Here is a 21616-nt window from a genome sequence, read left to right as displayed (position 1 = left end):
CCTCCTCACTGTGATCACCATCACCCTGGGCAGTAAGAACAGGAAACTTCACACAGGTACTTGCACCTGTACCTGTTTGCTATAGTATGAACACTTCCTTATTTATATTTCTGACAGGTGAACTCATCAGATGTGCTGTTTCTGTCTTGCAGGTTTACAGGAGGAGCGACACCATCCACAGCTCAGTCAGGTAGTCTACTGTAACCTCAGATTAACATCAAAGTCTGGATTATGTTGTTGACCAATTTGATGTTTTCTCACATATTCAGCAATGTAGCTCTCATCTTTACTGATGGTATATGAGGTCAGTTTAATCAACTGTAAAAAAAAACAAAAAAAAAAACAGGAAAAGAGACCAACTATCTCCTTGGTAGACAGCACCCCTGCAACATAATTACAGACACTGCTTGGACTTTCATGAATTATCTTTGTTTGACTGAACTGTAAATGCATTTTTCCCAACCATATTGAAACATATTTTCAGATTTATGTAATTATTGGAATCGTTTAAATATGCAATTATGATTTTATTTGATTTTTAATGTCACAATTTTAATTCAACACCTTTCTAAAACAAGAACACTGGAACATTCACATTCTTTGTCCATGGTGATTAAGTGATTAAATCTTGCAATGGTGTGTCTAGGTGGCTGGGGTTTGGGACGTAGCCAAGAGACTTGTTGTGACATCATAAAGTTACAGATATCCTGACAACTGCTTTTAAGGCTCAGTGTCTGAAAACAGTTTGTGTGCATTTCTCTGTGGACTAAGGCTTAATTATGTAATATAGAACTTAGAGCTGGGTAGTATCCAAAGAACATGTGACTTTATTCATGGGGTCACAAGGTTAAACAGAGATTGAATGTTTTGTGATTTCAAACGTCTTAGGTAGTTTATCAGTGAATTACTTTATTTCATCTCAACACCTCAGCTGTGTAAGAGGTGTGACTGTGAATACTGTATTTACAGAATCTGGACTCAACAACAACAGTCAGAAGCAGGAGGCCTGCATCAGAGAGAGACGTGGAGACTCAGGTCATTTATACCACCAGCAGATAGATGCAAGAATCAAGAGGAACTCCTCATGCTGGAGGTAGAGCTGCATCATTATGTTAAAAAGATGATTTGTCTGGTTTTGTGATAGATTCTTTAAGATGTGTGATCATATTTACATGTAGATAATCCCACTGTTTCTCATTTTAAGTCTGTTTGTTGAATAAAGAATATGATTGTGTGATGGAGGAAGAGTCAGGCAGATCAGTGTCTGCAGTGACTGAGTGACTGAGCTGCATGTCACATGTCTGACAGGAAGAGATAGCATAGTGTGGTCTGAGCACAGCTAAAGGTGAAAATCACCAGGCGTGTTAACTACGTGTTGTCTTAGATAAAAGTGTGATATGAACTTGTGAATACTGGTTGACTTTATTCTTTCAGGAAGACAAAACAAATCAGCTTCCCAAAACAGAAAGTAGCAACTGTAATTTTAATGATTACAACTTGATGTTCATAAGAACCTGATAAATCTGTGAGGGGAAGTAAATCTGTGGCTCAGAATTTGCTTGCATCTACTTGTTGATATATTATTCTACTGTAGTGACACTGTTACATTTACAAGACAAGAGTTTATAATATAACCACTGAGCAGCGCTATATGTTTTCACGTCAGAGGCTACTTAGTAACAAGGTGGGCCGAGGCTAGCTTTGCTTTCTGTTACCTGCCCCAGGACTATGGAGATGGTGTATGTTTACATTGTGTATTCTGTACTGATACACTGTTCCTATCAAATAAACAAGATGTTTCAAAAATGTACAGTCAAAGAGTCTGTAGTTCTCTTTTATACCTAAATGTTTGCAGCACCATTCAAATTGACTTCAGTGCATAGGGTTTGTACACGTTGGTGAAAACAGGTTTCCTGCAAAGGACAAATAAAGCTGAATCTGAATCTGAACACATCACCATTTATACAGTACAGCCTGATGTTCAGCTCTGATTCAGACTGTCCTCACTTCAGCGATATTCAGTCAGTTTGCTGCTAATCTATGTATGTACAGCACCTGTTGTTCACAGGAGAGCAGTCGCATAATGATTGTCAGTGTGGTTTTAATTGCACTGATTGACACCTTTCAGACACCAGTAAAGAGCTCCACTGCTACAAAGAGTGAAGACCTGAACACCTCTAGATCAGTGAGACATCAGTCTATAACTGTCACTCCTCCCATCAACAAAAGTCACACTTTTACACCATACTTGCACAAAACCTGCATCAGTAGCTACAATGTTGTGAAAAGACACAGGTGGCATAGTGTCAGTTCCACAGCATCAAATCTACATTTCCTCTGTTAAACGGCTGCACATTTCTGAAGTCTTGACAGAAACCATCTAAGCAGGTGGAGGGCACATCCAGCTCCACTGTCACGTTTTCATTTGAGTTCTAAAAACATCAATGTAAGAATGAACTATTCTTGATGCAGTTATTTATCATCTTCTATTGAGTGGAGGTGTCCTGTTAGAAGTCATTAATTGGACGACTGTTAATGAGTTTAATTATGTTTGCTCACATATTACAATGTCATACAAGTAGAAAATATTTTTTGTTGTTATGGCAGATATTATTGACATCTATTTAAAACAACCCTCTGTGCAACGGCATGAGAAGAAGAGCCCGCCTCTTTCTGCAGAGAGCACTAGTGGAGCACAGCTCAGTCACCAACAGTTTTACCATTACAGTCCTACTCTACGTGCAATGATGAAGGTTCACTTGCTGACAGCTTTACTCTTCTCCTTCAGTAAGTACACTTACTCATCTTTCTCTTCAGTAAGAAGCCAGAACTTCAACTCACCAACTCTTTATCAATGACATGATTTACAGGCCTTGTTTGCTTCTTGTTGAATCACAGGTTGGTGAAGAAAAGACTTTTTCTTTGTTTCAGGTTGGATCTCTGTCTCTGTCTCTGAGTTTTACACTGTGGAGGTCCAGTCTGGTGAACAGGTCACACTGATGTGTACCAACTACAGCAGTAATGTTGGTCACATACATTGGTTCAGACTGAACAGCAGACCCAACATCACCTGTATCTCCCGAATGCTCAACTCTGATGTCAACGCTTCGTTCTGTGATGGATTTGAAAATGGAAGATTTGACATGACGTCCAACACCACTACCCTCTTTCTCCAGATCAAACAAGTGGATTTATCTGATTCTGGACTCTATTTCTGTGGAGCTAACTATAATAATAAGCCAGTCATAGACAGTGCAACGTACTTAAAGCAGATATCAGTGGAATGTTTTTGTTAATATAAGTCCTAAATAGTCTTATTTTCCGTCAGCAATCACTTACATGAAGTATTTCAGCCTAAACACGAGTCTCTCCGTCACTCTGCTCTGCTGTAACCCGAGGAGAAAATTTTCCTTGTGGGATACAAGTGTTATCCAATGAGGGGAGAGAACGGCATGAAGGGCTGTGTGTGCAGCCAAGGGATGCGCGTGAATGTGGTGACGTAGCACGAGGACCAATTGATGCCTGACAAGGGCGGGGGCTGCTAACTCATGGTGCGTTCAAGGAAACTCGTACTTTGTGTTTTTCCTTCCTGTGAAGTCATACCAGTTCGATCTGGTACGAGTTCACGGGTCGGAAGTTACGAGTGGCCGTTATAGGGAACTTTCACAGACAACAGGACGGTAAAAACACGAGCTACGGGTTACCTGGAACGCTACCAAGTCGTAGTTGTGACTTGAAGCTGTAACTTACGGTTTCAAAAGCCTGCCTTGAACACAGCATTAGCCGAAACGGCCGTGCCGCTGTTATCTGCTTTAAAGGTTCAAGGTAAGATTGTTTTTTTTGTTTGTTTTTTTTGTTTTAGTTGAACAGAGACAGATATGAGCCTTTTGTTGTCACTGTCAAAAATAAGAACTGATCTCAGGAAGCTTATGATCCTAAATGTTTCCATGACCTTATACCATAGATAAATGTGTAATCTATTAATTCAAGTATTTTGTTGTAGAAGAGATTGTTGGACCACTATCTCTGATGGCTGTGATCCTGGGTGTTGTAATCATAGTCCTGACTGTGATCATCATCACTCTGAGCATCAGAAACAGCGAACTTCACACAGGTACTTGTGTTACAAATGCACAATTTCACAGAAGCAAAACGTCCCATTCACCATAACAGTATGAACACTGATATTTCTGACAGGTGAACTCATCAGATGTGTTGTTTCTGTCTTGCAGGTTTACAGGAAGAGCGACACCGTCCACAGCTCAGTCAGGTAGTCTACTGTAACCTCAGATCAACCTCAAAGTCTAGTTCACATGTTGTTGTCTGGTGTCATGTTTTCTCACATATTCAGCAATGTGATTCATATTTTTACTGGAGGTATATATGAGGTCTATTTTACCAACTGAAAAATCTAGAATAAAGACCAACCAGCTCCTTGGTAGACAGCGCCCCCTGGAGGAATACAATATAATTACAGGCATTGCAAATATACACTCACACATTATGATTCCCTTGACCATGATGAATAATCTTTGTGACTGTACTGTAAATTAATTTCTCACAAATGTGATGCCAGGATTGAAACACATTTCCTCATTTATCTAATTATTCATATCATTATGTTGTTTACCTTCATATAACTACCAAATATCTTATTGTGGCTGTTATTTGAACAGGGCAGTGCTGTATTGTTATTCTACACATAATGATGAACCTTATTTTGTTAACATATAGATTCTGAACAGAGGCTGTGAGCTTTTCTTCTGATTGGCTGACTTATGAGTGATTAGATCTCTTATTTCATCTCAACACCTCAGCTGTGTAAGACGTGTGACTGTGAATACTGTATTTACAGAATCTGGACTCTGATGACCTGAAAGATGCAGCACTTTGTTCAACAACAGTCAGAAGCAGGAGGCCTGCATCAGAGAGAGATGTGAAGACTCAGGTCATTTATACCACCAGCAGATAGATGCAAGAACAAGAGGAACTCCTCATGCTGGAGGTAGAGCTGCATCATTATGTTAAAAAGATATTTGTCTGGTTTTGTGATAGATTCTTTAAGATGTGTGATCATATTTAGATAAACCCACTCTGTTTCTCATCTTAAGTCTGTTTTATTAATGTTGAATAAAGAATATGATCGTGTGATGGAGGAAGAGTGAATGAGTGACTGAGCTGCATGTCACACGTCTGACAGGAAAAGATATTGTGGTCTGAGCAAAGCTAAAGGTGAAAATCACCAGGCTTGTTACAGTTTTTCTCAATTGCGAAGACTCATTTCTTGAAAGCTTCCATCTTTTTCACTTAACTGTAAACACAAAACCCAATTTTCAAACTACATTCACAAAACCTCTGACTCTCCCTACAACACCAAAGACCCTAACCCCCTAACCCTATCAAAACAGATCAAACTGTGCTCCAACATTGTTGTCAGATCAGACCCCGAGTCAATCAAAATGAAAAACACCACTGAACAGTCGTTACACACAACATAGAAAAAAGGAAAACACAATGATCAGATCATAAAGCTGTAGAAATAATCTTTACATTCACAAAAGGAACAAGCATTTTGCAAAACAAAACAAAATTCTAGTAAAAAATAAAAACATATAAACAAGAATCACGTTATAACTTCAAAAGGGCGTACCTATACTTACAACGTCGTGTCAACATGCTGGGTCAGGCCACAGAATTTACATACTCTGCCTCTTTGATTGTTTCTATCAATAGTGGAACTTGGCTCCCTGAACTGGCTTACAGTTTTTCTCAATTGCTAAAACACTAAACCCTATTGTCTGAACCAAATGCTCAGTGCCCTGAACCCATTCATTGAATTGTTGCTGCCCTTTTGGCAGAAACTTACATAGTACATAGTTAGACACAACTTGCAAACATATTCTCACCCACTAAAACACATTTTGCACTGTGACGCACTTGTGTTGCATAATGGTAAGCACAGGTAGCAGAAGTGAAACTCGAATATAGCACAGGTGTCTAAACTTCAACACAGCAACTCAAAATTGATCACACTTGTGGCTAATGATGTCAAGAAAGGTTTGGTGTCTTTAAGTGCTGCTGAGGAAAAACTCATTTTGAGAAAACGGCCTTTAAAGACTTGTACTGTAAAATTCCATAGAATGATACCTGGCATGACATGGGTCAGACAACAGGTACTGCAGTGTGTCACAGTAGAAGGCTAACTTTTGGTGAATTTAGGAGAAATCTACTGATGAAAAAAGACAAAATTACAGTTTTTCTCGATTGCTAAGACACATTTCTCGAAAGCTTCTCTCATTTTCTCTAAACTGTGAACACAAACCCCAATTTTCAAGCTACATTCACAAAACCTCAGACTCTTCTTGCAAAACCAAACTTTCACCTCAAAACAGTTCAATCTGTGCCCAAAACTGAACTTTGTTGTCAAATCGTGCCCCGAGTCAATCAAAATTAAAAACACTACTGAGCAGCCACTAAACACTACATAGAAAAATAGAAAACACAACGCTCAGCACATGAAGCTGTAGAAATAATGATTATCGTTCACTGTAGCTAAATGCATGTTGCAAAACAAAAAACCTGTGCATTTACACTGTAGCACTTCTCTCCTTCCCTTTCTTTCACCCTCCTCCTTCCCTCTCCACATCCATTTCATCCCCTTTTCCTTCCTTCTTCTTTTTTCTTCCCAGTTCATCCCTCCCTCCCTCCCTCATCCTCTCTTCCTTCACCCTGTCGTCTCTCATCTTCTCCTCTTGCAAAACAAAAAAACCTGTGCATTTAGCACTTGTACATAGTAAAAAAAAAAAAAAAAGTACAAAAACCAGAAATCTTGTGCATTTACACGTAGCACTTGTACAGTACAAAGACAAACAGAAATCTTGTGCATTTAGCACTTGTATACAGTAAGCCTACGTAAAAATAAAGTACAAAAATATAGAAATGAGAAGTGCACAACTCAGCCACAGCATCATTTCTCTGTACTGGGTCAGGCCACAGGACTTCATCCTGAACTGGCAGTATATGTGCCCTCACATCATTGGACACAAGTGTTATCAATTTTGAGTTGTTGTGTTCAACCGGTGAAACTTGTGCTTTACTTGTGTTTGACTTTTGCCACCTGTGCTCAGCATTAGGCAACACAGGTTCATCACAATGAAAATGTGTTGGTAAGATGTGTCTAAACAGGTGAAAAGTGCTGATGGTTTTGCCAAAAGAGAGTGACTGATTCAATCAGTGGGTTCAGGCAACTGAGAATTTGGTTCAGACAACAGGGTTTAGTGTTTTAGCAACTGAGAAAAACTGTAAGTAAAATAACCAACTTAATGTGGATTTTCTACCATTTCTTTCAACTTCTCAGAGAGATTACATGATAAGGAAGAAAAATAGCCCAAAATCTCAAAATTGATCTTTGCATGAAAAAACGGTGTTGTGCCTGTTGTGTCTCACCCTAAGACATCTCTCAAACATCAGCTTCACTCAAACCAGACCTGTGATCACTTTAATCTCAGTTTGCAGCTAAATGCATTCGTCTTTTTATTTTGTTTGTAGTTGTGAATGTGTCTTGAAATGTTTTTGCTGTTTCTTTTGCGTTGTGTTACCTGCCCCAAGACTTTGGGGATGTTGTTACATTGTGTATTCTGTACTGGTACACTGGTCCTATCAAATAAACAAGATATTTCAAAAGATACTTTAACAGAGTCTGTGGTTCTCCTTTATACCTAAATGTTTACAGCACCATTCAAATTCACTTCAGTGCATAGGTGGGTAAGTGAACACATCACCATTTATACAGCCTGATGTTCAGATCATTCAGACTGTCCTCACTTCAGTCAGCTGCTAATCTATTCTGTGAACTTCAGTTCAGTATAAAACCTGCACATACACAGCACCTGTTGTTCACAGGAGAGCTGCAGTCACATAATGATTGTCAGAGCGGTTTTAATGGCACTGACCTGTAGATAAGAAGCTGACACCTTTCAGACCCCAGTGAGGAGCTCCACTGCTACAAAGAGTGAAAACCTGAACACCTCTACATCAGTGAGCATCCTGTTAGTGGTACATCAGTCTCAAACCTGTTACTCCTCCCATCATCAAAAGTCACACTTTTACACCAAACTTGCGTCAGTAGCTACAATGTTGTGAAAAGACACAGGTGGCATTGTGACACTTCCACAGCATCAAATCAACACATGAACAGCTGCACATTTCTGAAGCCTTGACAGAAGTCTGAGCTGCAGCAGGTGGAGGTCACATCCAGCTCCACTGTCATGTACTTTTGAGCCCTAAAAACATTAAGGTAAGATAAGAAATGCTATTCTTGATACAGTTATTTATCATCTTGTATTCAGTGTATATTACACTCAGGAGTCCTGGAGGTGTCCTGTTAGATGTTAGTAATTGGACGACTGTTAATGAGTTTAAATTATGTTTGCTAAGATATTACCATGTCATCAAGCTACGCAATAATTTTGGACTGTGTTATGCAGGTATTACTGTAGTTTACATCTATTTAAAACAACCCTCTGTGCAACGGCATGAGAAGAAGAGCCCGCCTCTTTCTGCAGAGAGCACTAGTGGAGCTCAGCTCAGTCACCAACAGTTTTACCATTACAGTCCTACTCTACGTGCAATGATGAAGGTTCACTTGCTGACAGCTTTACTCTTCTCCTTCAGTAAGTACACTTACTCATCTTTCGGTAACACTTTACTTGAAGGTACCGTCATAAGAGTGACATGACAATGTCATAACAGTGTCATGTCACAGTCATAAACATGTCATAAACATTAAGTCGATGTCATTAAACATTTATGACTGTTGTCATTAAGTGTCATTCGTTTTTGTAATGACAAGTTGACATTATTTTGGTTGTCTTGATTATGACACCTTGACATTAATCAAGGTGACATAACCAGAAGTCGTCTTTGTCATGACAACTTGACATTAAATTTGTTTGGGATGTCCTTATTATGACAACTTGACATTACTCAAAGTGACATTACCAGAAAAGGGCCTTGTCATGACAACTTGACATTAATGAAATATTTTCTGTTTAGTTGACATAATGATTATTAATTAGATGTGCAAGGTTACAGAACAAATCTAGCACTTGGTCATTGTTGTTTGACAGGATGTGGACAGGATACCCAAAACTGACTGTCATGACACCATTATGACAGTGTAATGAAGAAGTTATCTGACCTCAAGTAAAGTGGTAGCATTTTTATTTGTCATTAACATATCATGAAGGATAAACTGACTGTCATGACACAATCATGACAATGTAATGAAGATATTCTGTGACCTCAAGTAAAGTGGTAGCATTTTTATTTGTCATTAACATATCATGAAAGATAAACTGACTGTCATGACACAATCATGACAATGTAATGAAGATATTCTGTGACCTCAAGTAAAGTGGTAGCATTTTTATTTGTCATTAACATATCATGAAGGATAAACTGACTGTCATGACACAATTATGACAATGTAATGAAGATATTCTGTGACCTCAAGTAAAGTGGTAGCATTTTTATTTGTTATTAACATATCATGAAGGATAAACTGACTGTCATGACACAATTATGACAATGTAATAATTTTTTCACATCACGTAAAACAGAAATCAAACATTTTTGAAAGCTTGAAATTATAAACGCAATTATACTGACAATAAATTAAAAAATATATATAATAACAGTGTCTAAAAACCATTTAAATAAAAAACATAAATAAATCATTCAATTTCCAGGTGGAATTTTATGTCAAGGCATGCCTTGACTTCAGCTGCAGCGCTGCGTGTGTTCTGACCCAGGGGTGGGTTCCATGGATGTATTATTAACGGTGGGTTCACACTCAGGTGTATTCCTGTATGATGGCAACATAAAACAAAATGGATGTGAGTGAATCTTCTCCTACCACAAAATAAATAAAATACATTTAGCAAGTAGACTAGTACATGGAGGACGCACTACCACATGCACACTCACTCACGCACGCACACACGCACACACACACGCACACACACACACACACACACACACGTACAGGGAGAAATCGCGGCAAAATAACTTTCTCTCTCCGGCTCAAAACGGTTCTTAAAACATGCTACTCGACAGAAAACACCACAAACACATCTCCAAACAGTTTTACATTAACATTCTTTCGATAAATTAGCATTAAAACTCATCAAATATAACTTTTTGGTCCCGGAGCCTACTACATTACCTCAATCAGTCAGGAACAGTGCAGACTGACGAGAGAAGGGAGCTACATGCGTCATATCCGCGAACTTTCAAAATAAAAGCTTGGACTAGTAAAAATGAAAGAAATACAAAAATAAATCCATGAAAGTTTGAATTATACTGCTTTACGTAGGGATTTTTGTTACTATAATTCAATAATTAAATTTTTGTGGATTTATTTTTGTATTTCTTTCATTTTTACAAGTCCAAGCTTTTATTTTGAAAGTTCATGGATATGACGCATTTAGCTCCCTTTCCTCCCTTCTCTCGTCAGTCTGCGCTGTTCCTGACTGATTGAGGTAATGTAGTCTAGGCTCCGGGACGAAAAAGTTACATTTGATGAGTTTTAATGCGAATTTATCGAAAGAATGTTAATGTAAAACTGTTTGGAGATGTGTTTGTGGTGTTTTCTGTCGAGTAGCATGTTTTAAGAACCGTTTTGAGCAGGAGAGAGAAAGTTATTTTGCCGCGATTTCTCCCTGTACGTGTCTGTGTGTGTGTGTGTGTGTGTGTGTGTGTGTGTGTGTGTGTGTGTGTGTGTGTGTGTGTCTGTGTGTGTGTCTGTGTGTGTGTGTGTCTGTGTGCGCGTGTGTGCGTGCGTGAGTGAGTGTGTGTGGTGTGCATGTGGTAGTACGTCCTCCATGTACTAGTGTACTTGCTAAATGTATTTTATTTATTTTGTGGTAGGAGAAGATTCACTCACATCCATTTTGTTTTATGTCGCCATCATACAGGAATAAACCTGAGTGTGAACCCACCCCTGGGTCAGAACACAGAACACCTGCAGACCGTCCCGGCTACAACTGCAGCGCTGCAGCTGAAGTCAAGGCATGCCTTGACATAAAATTCCACCTGGAAATTGAATGATTTATGGTTTTATTTTATGTTTTTTAGACACTGTTAATATGTGTTTTTTATTTATTGTCAAGTATAATTGTTTTTATAATTTCAAGCTTTCAAAAATGTTTGATCTCTGTTTTACGTGATGTGAAAAAATTATTACATTGTCATAATTGTGTCATGACAGTCAATTTATCCTTCATGATATGTTAATGACAAGTACAAATGCTACCACTTTACTTGAGGTCACAGAATATCTTCATTACATTGTCATGATTGTGTCATGACAGTCAGTTTATCTTTCATGATATGTTAATGACAAGTACAAATGTTACCACTTTACTTGAGGTCACAGAATATCTTCATTACATTGTCATGATTGTGTCATGACAGTCAGTTTATCCTTCATGATATGCTAATGACAAATAAAAATGCTACCACTTTACTTGAGGTCAGAGAATTTCTTCATTACACTGTCATAATGGTGTCATGACAGTCAGTTTTGGGTATCCTGTCCACATCCTGTCAAACAACAATGACCAAGTGCTAGATTTGTTCTGTAACCTTGCACATCTAATTAATAATCATTATGTCAACTAAACAGAAAATATTTCATTAATGTCAAGTTGTCATGACAAGGCCCTTTTCTGGTAATGTCACTTAAAGTAATGTCAAGTTGTCATAATAAGGACATCCCCAACAAATTTAATGTCAAGTTGTCATGACAAAGACGACTTCTGGTTATGTCACCTTGATTAATGTCAAGGTGTCATAATCAAGACAACCAAAATAATGTCAACTTGTCATTACAAAAACGAATGACACTTAATGACAACAGTCATAAATGTTTAATGACATTGACTTAATGTTTATGACATGTTTATGACTGTGACATGACACTGTTATGACATTGTCATGTCACTCTTATGACGGTACCTTCAAGTAAAGTGTTACCCATCTTTCTCTTCAGTAAGAAGCCAGAACTTCAACTCACCAACTCTTTATCACTGACATGATTTACAGGCCTTGTTTGCTTCTTGTTGAATCACAGGTTGGTGAAGAAAAGACTTTTTCTTTGTTTCAGGTTGGATCTCTGTCTCTGTCTCTGAGTTTTACACTGTGGAGGTCCAGTCTGGTGAACAGGTCACACTGATGTGTACCAACTACAGCAGTAATGTTGGTCACATATTCTGGTTCAGACTGAACAGCAGACCCAACATCACCTGTATCTCCACAATGTTCACCTCTGATAGCAACGCTTCGTTCTGTGATGGATTTGAAAATGGAAGATTTGACATGACGTCCAACACCACAACCCTCTTTCTCCAGATCAAACAAGTGGATTTATCTGATTCTGGACTCTATTTCTGTGGAGCTTACAGTATTAATAATAATAATAAGGCAGTCATTGACAGTGCAACGTACTTAAAGGTTCAAGGTAAGATTGTTTTTTGTTTTTCCTGTTTTGGTTGAACAGAGACAGATATGAGCCTTTTGTAATCACTGTCAAAATAAGAACTGATCTCAGACAGCAAATGATTCCAAAAGCTTCCTTTCATCTTCTAGATGAATTTCTAATTTGTTAACTTATTATTATTATTATATATATATCTTTCCTGTAGAGGAGTCTGTTGGACCACTAATGTTGCTGAGTGTGATCCTGGGTGTTCTGATTGTCCTCATTCTAATCATTATTGCTCTGGTCGTCAAAATCAGGAAACTTCACACAGGTACTTGTATGTGTTTATTTAAGTTCCGCTGCTGCAGAAACTTTATTATTACGAAACTGATACTTTTGATCGGTGAACTGATCAGACGCTGTTTCTGTCGTTCAGATTTGAAGGAAGAGAAGAAGACTCCACATCTCAGTGAGGTAATCTACTGTAACTTTAGATCTAGATCAACGTCTAGTTCATGTGTTGTCTGGTTTGATGTTTTATTTCATATTCAGCTCTGTGACCTCCGGAACCAAATGTTTTTATTAATAGAATCAGAATCAAGTCTCTGGTGATGTGAACTATGCAGCGCTGAATTTCCGAGATCCGAAGACCAGAAGGAGCATAAAGCCTGTACCAGAGAGAGAGGTGGAGCCTAATGCTGTGTACGCTGCCACCAGATAGACTGCCACTAGATAGAAGTGGAAGTGATGTTTTAATATGTCAGTTTGCAATTGGGATTGTAAATGGTTGAAGTTACCATCTCTGTCATTAAATGTTATAATATAAGAAAGATTGTTTGTGCAAATTGTGAAATGTCATTCAAAAAGTCTGAATCTGAATGTAAAATATGATCTGGGCTCTAAAGACACTGATGACTGTTTAGATTCTGTGTGAAAATTCTGCAGCAGTGAGTCAATGAGCAGCACTTCACTAGTTTGACAGGAAGAGAAAACACAGTGTGGTCTGACCACACCTGAGGTGAAAATCATGAGCTCTGTTAAGTCAAAGGTTTTAATCTGAAGAGGGTAAAAACACATTAAGAGGCATAAAAGGATGACCAGATTCAGGATGAATCTGAAAATTACATTGAAGACAGAAGAGGCATAATGTTGTTGAAATTGCACATAGAAATTTCAGGTTGTTCATAATATATTTTGTGAAAGGACAGTTACTTAAGTGTAAATATCTTAACAATGTAAAAAGGGAAAAAATATTTTTATTTATAGGTTATCACGCCATTATTTTACTGGTCCAGCCCACTTGAGACCAAATTCCGCTGTTTGTGACCCCTGAACTAAAATGAGTTTGACACCCCTGCCATATGGGATATTGATCATATTGATATTAATAGTACCATACATATGACTCACCTCTCTTGCCCTGTGTGTTTCCTTTCAATTCATGGATTGTAAATGTAAAAATATATTGGCAAATATTGTACCAAAACAATTTGTAAATAAAACATCACAAACTTGTGATTTGCTGAAATTATGTGTGAGCTCAACATTTCATTACAACGGAACATGGGAGGAAAAATTGATGGGTTTTTTAAAAAAAAAAATCGCTAATACATTTAGACTCTGTGACACACACACAGAGCGGCGAGTCAGTTAATACGTAGTAGCCCCCTGCTACGAACATACAGCGGCTAACCAGCTGCTACTTCCCCGTAAGCAGAAGCGATTGCACCGGGGAAACATGTTGCTAGGCAACCATGTCAACCACACATTCTATGATTATTTCATTATCACGAGAAAACGGTCTTTGTTATCTCGAGATAACGAAATAAATTAATTCGTTATCACGAGAAAACAGACTTTGTTATCTCGAGATAACGAAATAATAAGTCGTTATCACGAGAAAACGATAATAAAAAATTTTATACGGACTTGGCCCTTTAGGGCTTCCGTAGGGGGGGGTTGTGGATACAGGTGAAGACCACTTCCGCGTTCAAAAAGCTGCTCTGTTTAATCAATATTCTGAAGAAAGATCTGATTATTAGCCATAATGCTGTAACCATCCAAGGAAGACTGTGTAACAATATTATGTGCTTCTGCTGAGTCCAAAAGCCCTGTGTAATATCAACTTTATTTTAAGAAAACACGCTTTGTTTCCAATGTCATATCACGGAGAAGCACTACATTACCAATAATCCTCATATTTATCAGCGACGTGTCTGATTGGTTGAGCTTGCTGTTACCAGCAAATGAAAAAATAAAACAAATTGAGCTTATATTATTTTCTTAGTAACTAAAAGGTCTTAACATCTTTTTTGTTTTCAACATTGAATAAAAAAAGGGTGCTATATTGTTAAAATTCAACAATAAAGTGCATAGAAGTTGGCTTGACTTCTTTCTTTTTTTCTTTTTTTTCATAATTTTCACCAGCATCTTTCTGGTCCACATCACATCACATTTATTGTAATTTTTAATTCAATGAGTGACATTTTATTTTTTATCTGAAAAACATTATTATGAATTCAAGGGTCAGAGGTCACTGGTGTTAAATTTAACCTTTTTGACCCTGTTTCCTTGAATAAATCACTAAGACTTTGATGCGGGAAGCTGAGATTTTGATTTGATTTTGTTCAGAGCACTAGGGACAAAGTTTCTGTAGAATTTCAGACCTGTCGGACGTCCAGAAGGGTCACAGCTGACCGTCCAGGCTCGTTTCTCGGCCTTCAAAGCCTAGATTTAGAAGCCTTTTGTCTAATAACGTCTACATCCTTGGGGTTATAAGGCTGAAAGTTTCATGCATTTGTCCGGGGCCTAAGGCCATCCACCATGTACAGTTTCAAACCCGTGCGACCTTCACAAGTGTCAAAGGTCGCTGATCTGTGACCTTTTTGACCCCGTTTCCTTGAATAAAACACCAAGACTTTGATGCGGGAAGATGAGCTTTTAATATGTGGTCCAGAATGTCTAGTAGATTGTGTGTGCAAAAGATTCAGAGCTCTGTGACATTCAGAAGGGTCACAAATAGCCAAAAAGCAATGCTCCTTTCTCTGACCTCATATTAAAGGAGAAATGTTTCAACAGCAATTCTTTAATAGCTTCCAGATGCTTTGGCCTATCAGGCTGAATTTTTAGCTAAAGGAGCTGGTGTACGATCAGGAAGTAGGGGAGCTGTGCATAAAGCCAATTGGTAAGTGTCAAAGGTCACAGGGGTCAAACATCAAAGTGAATCCAGCCATTCCTGCTTTTTCTCAACAAAACATACACGCTTTAAGTTATCATCATGAAATATTAATAGGTTGTATATCAGAGAGTCCTCTATCAGAATATTTTGGTCCCGTTGCTCTAGGGGCCCCAGGGGGCCCCGGGGGGCCACTTGGCTTTCCCATGCTCCCACAGAGTTGGGTCTCGGGGTGATGGATAAGGGCCTCACCATGAGTCCACAGGCCAAGTTTCAAGTGATTTGGTCGGTTTCTATGGAAACGGCGGCCTCAAGGATACAGAGGAATGCGACTGTTTGAAGCCCCGCCTCTCAAAAAGTAATGGCTCGATCAGGACCGAAGACACATCTATGCGTTTGTCTTGGGCCCCCGAACCATATATTACGAAATCAGAACTGTACGACTTTTGGAAATGTGTTTTGTCTATTTCGGCTTTTCTGACTCACAGTCTGTCAGACTTAAAGCTTGAGAGACCCTCTTAGTCAGAAAAGCCGAAATAGACTAAACACATTTCCAAAAGTCGTACAGTTCTGATTTCGTAATATATGGTTCGGGGGCCCAAGACGAACGCGTAGATGTGTGTTTGGTCCTGATCAAGCCATTACTTTTCGAGAGGCGGGGCTTCAAACAGTCGCATTCCTCTGTATCCTTGAGGCCGCCGTTTCCATAGAAACCGACCAAATCACTTGAAACTTGGCCTGTGGACTCATGGTGAGGCCCTTATCCATCACCTCGAGACCCAACTCTGTGGGAGCATGGGAAAGCCAAGTGGCCCCCCGGGGCCCCCTGGGGCCCCTAGAGCAACGGGACCAAAATATTCTGATAGAGGACTCTCTGATATACAACCTATTAATATTTCATGATGATAACTTAAAGCGTGTATGTTTTGTTGAGAAAAAGCAGGAATGGCTGGATTCACTTTGATGTTTGACCCCTGTGACCTTTGACACTTACCAATTGGCTTTATGCACAGCTCCCCTACTTCCTGATCGTACACCAGCTCCTTTAGCTAAAAATTCAGCCTGATAGGCCAAAGCATCTGGAAGCTATTAAAGAATTGCATTTCTCCTTTAATATGAGGTCAGAGAAAGGAGCATTGCTTTTTGGCTATTTGTGACCCTTCTGAATGTCACAGAGCTCTGAATCTTTTGCACACACAATCTACTAGACATTCTGGACCACATATTAAAAGCTCATCTTCCTGCATCAAAGTCTTGGTGTTTTATTCAAGGAAACGGGGTCAAAAAGGTCACAAATCAGTGACCTTTGACACTTGTGAAGGTCGCACGGGTTTGAAACTGCACATGGTGGATGGCCTTAGGCCCTCGGACAAATACATGAAACTTTCAGCCTTATAACCCCAAGGATGTGGACGTTATTAGACAAAAGGCTTCTAAATCTAGGCTTTGAAGGCCGAGAAACGAGCCTGGACGGTCAGCTGTGACCCTTCTGGACGTCCGACAGGTCTGAAATTCTACAGAAACTTTGTCCCTAGTGCTCTGAACAAAATCAAATCAAAATCTCAGCTTCCCGCATCAAAGTCTTAGTGATTTATTCAAGGAAACAGGGTCAAAAAGGTTAAATTTAACACCAGTGACCTCTGACCCTTGAATTCATAATAATGTTTTTCAGATAAAAAATAAAATGTCACTCATTGAATTAAAAATTACAATAAATGTGATGTGATGTGGACCAGAAAGATGCTGGTGAAAATTATGAAAAAAAAGAAAAAAAGAAAGAAGTCAAGCCAACTTTTATGCACTTTATTGTTGAATTTTAACAATATAGCACCCTTTTTTTATTCAATGTTGAAAACAAAAAAGATGTTAAGACCTTTTAGTTACTAAGAAAATAATATAAGCTCAATTTGTTTTATTTTTTCATTTGCTGGTAACAGCAAGCTCAACCAATCAGACACGTCGCTGATAAATATGAGGATTATGGGTAATGTAGTGCTTCTCTGTGATATGACATTGGAAACAAAGCGTGTTTTCTTAAAATAAAGTTGATATTACACAGGGCTTTTGGACTCAGCAGAAGCACATAATATTGTTACACAGTCTTCCTTGGATGGTTACAGCATTATGGCTAATAATCAGATCTTTCTTCAGAATATTGATTAAACAGAGCAGCTTTTTGAACGCGGAAGTGGTCTTCACCTGTAGAATCCACAACCCCCCCCCCTCCTGGTCTGACGCAGCTTCCGACAAGGACGTAATTTATTTATTGATTGATTGATTATTCTGCACCAAACACCATGATCACTAAATAAATAAATAAATAAATAAATAACCGAAAGGACGTCCTTGCCGAAAGCTACGTCAGACACAGCAGCATCAGGTTCAATAAAGATTTAAGGAAAAGTTAAAAAAAAAAAAAAAAAAAAAAGTTTTCCTCTGCTCACAGCGTCTTTCAGTGCCACAGCCGGTCGGCTGGATCACTTGCTCTGAGCGTCACATATCGCCGCGAAGGGGACTGCATTGGAATCAACTGAAAGCCGAGCGCGTCAAAACCTTACGAAAAACGGGCACCTAATGAGTCAGGCATGTGACGAGGAGGGACAGTGACCGTTCGTCAGGCTGTTGACGCACTGGGGGTGAGAACGTGTTGGTTAGGCCCATGTGAACAGCTGCTGCATGTGGCCGCCATCTTGGATAGGTCCTGCTTCACCTCCAGTGCATTCACACTGGAAGGAGGTCTACGCACAAGTGACCGCACCACCTAAATTTTAAAAGAAAAAAAAATTTGTAGGCTACATATAGGCCGCAGGTTTCCATGTTGTATGTAAGGGATAATGTATAGTTCGGAGGTTGTTATGGAGAAATAAACCCCGACAGGTTGTATGGAACCCCGACGCGAAGCGGAGGGGTTTCATTCAACATGAAGGGGTTTATTTCTCCATAACAACCGACCAACTATACATTATCCCGCTTATTACACGGTTTACGAGTGAAATAATTAATTTGAAACATAATTCTGATCAAAATACGACTTTCATTGATTTAAAATTGCATCATTTAGCGAATCTGCAAGACCGGTCACTTCCGCTGTTTTGCCGAGCCTCCTCCCGTTCGTGCATTTGAAGCCTTTGATAATCAATCAGTGGATCGATAGATTATTACCATACACGTGTTAAAATGTGTGTATTGTGTGTAGTCGTATCTGTCATAAACAAGAGATTAACTTTACTGTTTACGGGGTGCGTTTGTGTCGCGGAGTCGCGGAGTCGCGGTCCGACCGAGACGAGAGGAGAGCTGACACCGGGTCAGAGGCTCTGATCAGCAGGTTTGGTTTCCAGCAGCGATGTGGAAGGAGCCTCCACTCTCCTTGTAACAAGTTACAAGTCATTTATCTAACATCACTATTAGTTTGAAGCTGTTTAATGACGATAAAAATGAAACACAAGGTAAATATCCTGCATAGTTTCTCTTTTCTCTGCTGCGCTGATCAGAGCGCTGTCCCTAGCAACGGTCTGTTATACTTGACGACGGTCCGTTATACAGAAATAACAGACCGCAGAACGCAGCGCTGGACCAATCAGAGAGCAGCATTCAATAGAGCCGTGTAATAACATAAGATATTTACCAAGAAAGACAGTAGGGAACAATGCAAGTCCGCTGGCTTTTCCGCTGTTTTGGTTACGTTCCTCTCGCCCATGTGCATTTGTTTACAACAAAGCCGACGAAAAATCAATAAATGGAGCAGTGGAAAACGTTACATAACATATACAATGTTACGGCATGTGTGTTTGTGTAGTCTTTAAAACCGTCATAAACAAAAGATTACGGGTTACAGAGGGCGTTTGTGTTGCGGTGCGCAGAGACGAGAGCTGGGACACCGGGGCGGGCGAAAAAAGTAGCGGCTTATAGTCTGAAAAGTAGGGTAGTTATGTCATGTACAGGATGCTTTCGTACACTAAGAATGTGGGCTTTCATAATAACAAGGACTTAGATTTTCTAATTAACATTCTGGTTGTGTATACTAAGTTTTTATATTCACAAATGCAAATATCTAAAGGTCAAACCATGTGTGAACCATTGGGAAAATGAGTCACTCATTTTCTGACATCATCACCTGCACAAAGCCTGTACAGCAAGCAAGCCAGCTGTGTGTTATCCTTTCGGCAAAACTAGTTTACAACTCTTCACTGGTTGCACTGCAGTGCCAATTTGCAAGGGGTCTTGTGTGCCAAAGTTCATTCACAAAAGACAGCCTTTGCAAGCAAGTGTGATGCTGCCTTTGTGAGTGTGGGCTTTAGAAATCGGAAAAAGGTCATTGAGAAGTTCTAGTTCTCAGATCATGCATTTATGCACAAAAAGGGAACACTATAGCTTCACAGCTTTCCTCGGCTGTTTCCAAGATTGTATGCTTCATCAAGTAAAGGACAAAGCAGAACTTTCCAAAAGTGGTGAGGGATACACTGTCACACCCACTGCTGCCCCCCAGCAGGTCTCTCTCCCCCTCCCTGTTGTGTGTTGGCTGTCTCTGCTTGATAAGAGGGAGTGGGCTGAGGTTTGTGGGAGACAGTGGGCAGCAATCATCACCTCATCTACTCTGCTACAAATATCCAGCTTCTCCACCACCACCAGGGGCGCCGAAAAGGGGGGGTAAAGGAGATGGATTCTAGGGGCCCATGATTGAGGGGGGCCCAGAAAGGCCCCTAATGATGATGAAATGATAATACAGAAAAAATAATATGACACTAAGTTATTAACTAACATATAGTCACAAATATTTTATTTTCAATGTCCTGGTAACAATAACTTTATTTGTTTTGGAAACATCAACGCCTGCAGGGCCCCCCCTTCCCCCCCTGTATTTATGTAAAATGGTTCAGTCCGCCTGGATCAGCTGCAGGTAGCGCACCGGCGCTTTGTCACAGACAGCCACAGCAGCAAGGAGGCAGAGACAGCAGTGCCTCAAATAGCAGGCAGTGAAAAAAAAACAAAAGAAAAGAAATTAAGAGAGAAGGAGTTGAAGGGTCGGCGATATGTCACCCAGTATTTCAGGAAAAAAAGGTGGGTTTGTTAGTTGTGTATGTCATGTACACTCTACAGAGCCAGGTCTAGGACCCTCTTGTGGTTTGTCAGGGAGGAATGTGGAGGAAGTGGAGGAAGAGATGGAAGAGGGTACAGATGAAAGTGAGAGCGCAGAAACACAGGCGACAGAGAGTGAGGACAAAGAAGTTGAAAGTAATTCAGAGGAGGATGGACTGAATGAGTGTACAGAAAGAGTCAGAAAGACCACAGAGAGGCAGGAAGAAAAACAAACTGATGTTGAGGTATTTGAAAGGGAAGAAGATAATCTGACTGGTGACCCTGGTTTCTGGCCAGCAGATTTTACTGATCATTGTTTATTTCCTATTTAAGAATCAGTGTTGCAGCAAATAAATGAATCAAAATGAATTCTGTACATGTCAACTGTCATGTTGTTCTTCTTTCACAAATATGGTAATGATATAGATTCTTTGCTTTACTCTTCTCCTTCAGTAAGTACACTTACTCATCTTTCTCTTCAGTAAGAAGCCAGAACTTAAACTCACCAACTCTTTATCAATGACATGACTTACAGGCCTTGTTTGCTTCTTGTTGAATCACAGGTTGGTGAAGAAAAGACTTTTTCTTTGTTTCAGGTTGGATCTCTGTCTCTGTCTCTGAGTTTTACACTGTGGAGGTCCAGTCTGGTGAACAGGTCACACTGATGTGTACCAACTACAGCAGTAATGTTGGTCACATAGTGTGGTTCAGACTGACCAATAGACCCAACATCACCTGTATCTCCTCAATGCATAATTGTATGTAAAATAGCATCAAAAAATGTTGCCGCTGTGTTGGGGGCCCTGTAGAGATACTTTTCATGGGGCCCAAAATCCCTAGCGGCGCCCCTGACCACCACACTGCCCGATTGTAGACTCCGCTTT

At 39.6% G+C, this 21616-nt stretch overlaps 1 protein-coding gene across 1 annotated transcript; it reads left to right on the top strand.

Moving 5' to 3' along the window:
* The first annotated feature begins 8632 nt into the window (after positions 1-8632).
* On the top strand, positions 8633-13202 carry LOC146969406 (uncharacterized). Its single transcript, XM_085759388.1, has 5 exons — positions 8633-8672; positions 12167-12520; positions 12705-12812; positions 12918-12955; positions 13071-13202. The coding sequence occupies exons 1-5, from the start codon at positions 8633-8635 to the stop codon at positions 13200-13202; spliced, it is 672 nt and encodes a 223-aa protein (XP_085615514.1).
* The last annotated feature ends 8414 nt before the right edge of the window (positions 13203-21616 follow it).

Source organism: Trachurus japonicus, chromosome 18 (assembly GCF_045865225.1).
Source record: "Trachurus japonicus isolate A0001 chromosome 18, Traja_1.0".
In the NCBI taxonomy this organism is placed as follows: Eukaryota; Metazoa; Chordata; class Actinopteri; order Carangiformes; family Carangidae; genus Trachurus; species Trachurus japonicus.
This window is presented reverse-complemented; position numbering and strand designations above follow the sequence as displayed.